Below are 6,301 nucleotides of genomic sequence, written 5' to 3'. Positions count from 1 at the left end.
GGCCGGGCCGGGCGGAGAGGACACGGCTCCCCTCCCTTCCTGCCCCACGGAAAGCGAATTCGTCCTCCTCTGAGGACCTGTGAAAGGTAACGGTAGACTTCCTAGGGCATGTGTACACGCGGCCCGGTTTCCATGGAATGGTAGGGGAGGGGCCAAGGCCCTTGCCGCCTAGGTCGAGGCAGCCTCCACTCCCCCCGCCCCCAGCCACCTCCCGCGCCCTCCCTCCGCCCAGGGAGTATGAATCCAGCGTGACTGATCTGAGTGTCTGTTGAGTGCCAGACGTTGCACGAGGCTGTCATGTGCCCTTCCGCCCTCAAACCACCAGGGACACACCTGCGGTCAAAGAAAGTTGCATAAATCACTCCGTCGATGGAGGTAGCGCACCATGGGGAACTACGGGGCGTCTTGATAAACGGGTGTTGGGAATAATTTAGTATAAGATTTGAGTTTGTGTTAGGCGATTTGGAGGAAGCGAGGGTAATTCTCTGATTGGGCCTCTTAATAAATCTTATTTAGATTGAGGGAAGACTAGAGCGAGACTAAAAATGTGTACTTGGTAAAGAAGCAGCTGTCAGCCATCATTCCTATTAGAGAGGAGAAGGGACGCAAGGGAGTGTGTGTGCCCAGCCTTGAGAGCTGAATAGAACGTCTCTAAATTCTTCATTCAAGAGGGTGTAGGGAAAAGGGCATTGTGCAAAGAACTTATGTGCTTTGTACAGTGACCTCATTCTTCTCTATAATTATACAGGATTATGAATTGGTCTTGGTTATTTGGTCTCATTTCATCATAGTCATAGAGTGACCTTGTCTGATGTAGGTATTCCATGAGATGGCTTATGTTTACCATGATAACACTCTGGCCTGCCCCTATGTCAGTCCAGTTCCTGGGTGTCAGAGCCTCATGTTCTCTTTCTCAAAGCTTAGCTGGTACAGAGATGGTTGGATGTAGCCTCTGTTCTCATGGAGGTTACCATATAGCAGAGAGGCTAATTGCAAACACCAGGTGTAATAGAAAGCTAGAGGTGTGCTGGCAAAAGTACCCTCAGGAATTTGGGGTGGCTTAGTAAAGCCTCACCAGGAGAGAGCTGTCTCTGCAGCCAAATGCTGAAGGAAGTGTTGGTTTGCCAAACAGATGGGGTGAAGGAATAATGTCTGGCAGGAGCAGAGTCCTGGAGGGATGACGCCCACTGGTTCACTAAGGGAAGGGAATGTCGTGTAGTTTAACATGGGGATCTCATGATGTCAGAGCAAGGGGAGGGAACAGGCAGGGACCAGATCATGAAGGGATCTAAAGTCAGGCTAAAGTGGATGTGTTCCATGCCCCCATTCCTGAAGTATTTCCACTAAATTTAAGGCTCTCAGCCCTGACGTTTTTTGTGTTTTTTTTCTTTTTTTGTGTGTTGGAGTCTCACTCATGTCTCCCAGGCTGGAGTGCAGTGGCATGCTCACGGCCACTGCAACTTCGATCTGCTGGGCTTAGGCTATTCTTCTGCCTCAGCCTTCCAAGTAGCTGGAACTACAGATGCATGCCACCATGCTCAGCATTTGTGTGTGTGTGTGTGTGTGTGTGTGTGTGTGTGAGATTTATTGTGGAGACAGGTTCTCACCAAGTTGCCCAGGCTGGTCTCAAACCTGTGGGCTCAGGCAGTCTTCTCTCCTCGACCTCCCAAAGTGCTGGGATTACAGGCTGAGTCACTGCGCCCAGCCAGTCCTGTTTTAAAGTCACTGCCCTAGGCGGTGTGGAACCACTGAAGACTTTACAATGGGGAGTGGCAGGCTCCGAATTGCTGTGTAGGATGATCCCTTTGGAGGGTTTGGAGGTGAGAGAGAAGATGTTAGCAGGGAGAACAGGAGACTTGAAGAGAGTCTGAATGGGGCAGGGGAAGTAGAGATTAACTCAACTCATTTAAGTGGTAGAATCTGCATGGTTTTCTGTGGTGATGGGAACAGGGAGGGAGGCTGAGAAGAGAAGGGAGGAGTCTGAGACTCCTAGGCTTTTCTCTCGGGCTTCTGAGAGCTGCCATGAAAGGGAACACAGGCAGTACAACTGCTTGAGAGTCAGGGAGGGGTTGAGCAGGCAGCCCTGTGAATGTTCTGCAGCAGCAGGACCTGTGTCAGCTGTCCAGGGTGCTGCCATCAGAGGACTCTGTCACCCAGTGATTCTATATAAGATTCAAAATTCTGAGTGCGTCAGATTGCCCAGCTTTGGTTGTGGCATGGTTTTACTACCACTGTAGAGTTGTGGCAGTGGAAAGTTCCACAATGGCAGCCCCACCAGAACCTCGGGGCCAAAGCAGGTCAGTTTCCCAGGGGAATGGCCTAGTTCTCTGAAGAAATCAGAGAGGCATACAAGGCAGAGAAAGGATCGGGCTCCATTTTGCATCTGTACAACCTCTGTGATGTCCAGTAGGGCATTGGAAGTCTCTTGAGCTTTGCAGAGAAGTAGTGGTGCTTAGGGCAGCAGTAGGTTTCTTTCTAAAAGGCCAGGAGGTGTCAATGAGCAAAAGACCTTGAGAGACCTTAAAAATAATTCCTTTGAATTTTTCTCCCACCTCACCCCCCTGTACATACACACTTCCTTTGTCTGGAACTCCAAAATTTTGATGCCAACTTGAACTCTTTCCTCATCACCCACCTTCCTGTTCCATGGAAGGAGCATGGACACTTAATGTACTTATCATCTGTTCTTTTGGAAAACACATTTGCCATAACCTTGCTTTTTTATTCCCCAGGCGGGAGGCAGCACCGGGCTTTTGATGGACTTGGCAGCCAATGAAAAGGCAGTTCATGCAGACTTTTTTAATGGTAAGGATGCCGGAATTGGGGTGCCAGATTTAATCTGAATGTTCTTCTGCAGGTTAAAGCAATGGAGCAACTTGGTGACATGAGTAATTTGGATCATAGGACAGTAAAGCCCAAAGCCCGTGCCACTGTCAGGATGCATGCAGTCTATGGAGTAACAACACTGGCTGTGGGCACTGGCAGCCAGCCCTGTTTTTCAGGAGAAAAGTAGCATGAAATTGCTCCCATTCTTGCATCCAGTAGTTGTGTTTGAGCTCTGGCATTAGCGTTAACACACGCCTACGGACAGCTGGGACTGTAGCGGGGTCTGGCCTAGCGCCACAGATGCAAGTGTGGGATACTTACATGGGGGCGTGGGAGTCTGGGTCTCCTGTCTCTACTCTCTCCTGATGGCCAGTTTCCTTTCCCAGCCCACCCCTGTCTGCCTGCCAGGATTCTTGTGCCCTTGGCTGCCTTTACAGAGTGACAGCTACAAACCTAGCCCTAGCTCTAGCCCTTCCCTGTCTCTGAAATTAGGACACAGGATACGTTTCCCTCTCACACTTAAGTACCTCAATGCTAATTACCAAGAACATGGGTGAAGTGTTACCAAATAAACAGTGGAAAGCTAACTTTATATGAGATATTCAGACATGCCAGAGGGGCTGTTTCTTTTGTTCTCTTCTCATTTCTTAACACTTTGTTCCTATAGATTATGTTAGCCCTATGGACGGTTCAAACGATCAGTAGAAACAGAGAGGAGAGGTTCCTTACTCAGGAGAGTTAAGTGGCATTTTTCTCCCTTTTTCATCCAACTTTAATCCATGGTGCTTGCCCCTATGTAGAACGTTTGTCACTAGTTAGTAGCAGCTAGGATGCAATGTTGTCACATCAGTTTCTAACTTACCAAAGATACCCTGAAATCCTGAGTCCATGATGCTTTATCTGGCTTATTGTCAGCCAGTCATTGCCTAAGGAAAGCAGTCAGGATGGTAGATTGGGGTGCAGGCTTTCCTGGGGTGCCTGGCCACTCCCCTGAGGCAACATCCTGGCTGCTACTAACTAATGTCAGAACTAGAGGAAGTGACATTTGAGCCAAGCCTTGAGAGCTGAATAATGTTTCTCTAAATTTTTTATGCCAGAGGGTAGGGGGAAGGGCATTGCTGTCAGAGGGAACAAATTGTGCAGAGATGCAAAGGCTGTCCAGAGCCACCTCTATGAAAATGCCAGCTCACACAGGGTGACAGAAGATTCCTCATGTGGGCAGGATTGTGCAATTGCTGGTGCTGGCATGATTGATGCACACATTTAGATGCTCCCCTTCAAAGTCCCTTTCATCTTCTGCCAGCCCGTTGGTTTAGGGGCGATCACTGTGTTCTGGTGTTGAGTTCATATGATTTCCAAAGCCTTTACTTCTGGTGAGAAAGTGTCTCTGTGGGAACCCTGGCATGACCTGAGAGACTTGTGTAGACTTTGGATAGTGCTTCTGCCAAGTCTTGTTTATCAATCAAACAGGTTTTGGTGGACTGGTATCCCCTGGGCAGTAGGGTTCTAACCTAGATAGGACTCACTCTCCTCACTGGTTTGTAAAGTGGTGGAGGGTCCAGACAAGTCAGCAAGCAGGGACCACTTTGAATGAGAGCCCTGGCAAAAGGTGGACGGAATTGTTTCTTTGAGCACATCACAGGGAAGTTGCTCCAGAGATGACAGCAGAGCAGAGGCTTGAAGGGTGTGAAGGAGTCTCAGGCAGCCAGCGGGGACTGGGACAGAGTGCTCAGAGTAGCAGAATCACAAGTAGTGGTCAGGAGGCAGTGAGGACATGGGGCTTGTGAGTTTGACTTGGCGGAGCTGGGACCCTCTGCATAGGCCAGAGGTGCATCGGGGACTTGGCCCTTCCCCAGAAAGGCCGGGTGCATTGGTATGAGCAGTCTCTTTGCTGTCTAACCATCGAGGAGTTAAACTTTTTCTAGTTCATGATTCATACCACACAGTAATACAAGTGTTTTCTTTTCCCATTGTGAAAGTAATATTTGTTTGTGGTGGGAAATTTGGAAAATATATAAAAATAAACAGAAGGATGAAATGGCCATGGCTTTGATGACCAAAAGCAGTGCATTGTGATTTTGCTCTCTTTGTTTTTTCCATCAGAAATGGGGCTTGGCCTGTGTTTCTCAAGTTTGATTGTCATGCAGACCCCCTTACATGGAGTAGTTCTCACATGACCAAGACTTTCTGCCATCTTCCTCCAGCACACCCTGGCATTCTCATTCTCATGGTGGCAGCAGGGTGGGCTTACCTCTGCCCTGCGAGCACCCAGCATATGTCTTCCAGCCTTATCTTCCTATCCATGTCAGCAAGAGCATGCATTGGCCACAGTGTGCTGGCAGGTGCAGATGTGGCATGGGTGTGTCCCAGGTGCTCAGCTGTGGTTGTGGGGTGGTTGCCTGTGTGGTCTAGAACTCCCCAGCATGCATTTTCTGAAGAGTGTCTTCTAAATAAAAATAAGATTAAAAATACACTCTGGACAACGCTTTCACCTTGGACTGTAACTATGAGCTGTGGATGGATAAAACAGTCTGTCATGGGAAAAGTCATTTAATTAGATCATTTATTGTCTTCTCTATATTTTGAATTCCCACATAATCATTTTGAAGTGATTCCTCAGTTGCTCACCTTTGTGTGCTCCATTAATGTATGGTTTTGCTATCTTCCCAGATTTTGAAGATCTCTTTGATGATGATGACATCCAGTGAGGTGCCGTCCAGCTACTGACACAGCCAGGCCCCTGTTACAGAGCCTTCTTGGCCTCAGAGAACTGTGGAAATCACATGAAATTAAGACTTGGTTAGCCAAGAGAGAGAAGAGTAGTTTTAACTCTGATGTGACCAGGTTTTGTTCTTATTTCAATTAAACAAAAGTATCATCAAATGGTAATTTTAATTCTTGCATTTTTGAATGAATGTTACAATTCTTAAAGGTCTCTTTGTGTGTCTGTGTACATGTGCACATGCGTGTGTCAGCACACTGAGAGAATCACATTTGTAGGCACAGCAAATTCGGACTCCACTATTTTTCAGTATTGGGTGACTGACAGCTTGGCAGTTATTAATGTATGTATGAGTTAGAGTGTAGGCAGTGCACCGGGAGTCCTTCCAGACCTTACCATAGGTCCCATTCTTTCCCCTGTGAAGGTGGATATGCGCTGTGCATGTCCCCCTCCATAGCAGGCCTGTGCCCTCCTCCAGCCTCCCCTCCAGAGCAGCTGCTGTCACACATCTATGACTTAAAGAAAGGACAACTGGGTATGACTATCAGAGATGCCTTCTACATGAGAAATGTACCTTGACTTATGTCAAAGAAAAATGTAACATTTGCAGGGAAGAAAGGTTTTTTAAAGTTTCCTATTGGCCCAGCTCAGTAATTGATAATGGCTGTAAAAAATTAAGGTTACTATTTCACATTCATCTCAAAGTGAAGAATGTTTCTCAGACCAGGAAATGACCAGGCCTCAGGACTTGAG

General features: G+C 47.6%; 1 protein-coding gene across 1 annotated transcript; it reads left to right on the top strand.

Moving 5' to 3' along the window:
- Positions 1–333: 333 nt before the first annotated feature.
- On the top strand, positions 334–5,715 carry COPS9 (COP9 signalosome subunit 9). The gene is made up of 3 exons (XM_008052259.2): positions 334–375; positions 2,733–2,805; positions 5,497–5,715. The coding sequence occupies exons 1-3, from the start codon at positions 370–372 to the stop codon at positions 5,532–5,534; spliced, it is 117 nt and encodes a 38-aa protein (XP_008050450.1). The 5' UTR covers positions 334–369; the 3' UTR covers positions 5,535–5,715.
- Positions 5,716–6,301: the final 586 nt, after the last annotated feature.

This window comes from Carlito syrichta, unplaced genomic scaffold, assembly GCF_000164805.1.
Source record: "Carlito syrichta isolate Samal-C Ts95f unplaced genomic scaffold, Tarsius_syrichta-2.0.1 Scaffold270090, whole genome shotgun sequence".
NCBI lineage: Eukaryota > Metazoa > Chordata > Mammalia > Primates > Tarsiidae > Carlito > Carlito syrichta.
The sequence above is the reverse complement of the archived record's forward strand: the minus strand, read 5'-3'. Positions and strand labels throughout refer to the sequence as shown.

Bases quoted from the DNA above. Each gene is read 5' to 3' on its own strand.
- COPS9 (XM_008052259.2), top strand. The intron at 2,806-5,496 runs GTAAGGATGCCG...CTATCTTCCCAG, and splicing joins TCATGCAGACTTTTTTAATG to ATTTTGAAGATCTCTTTGAT.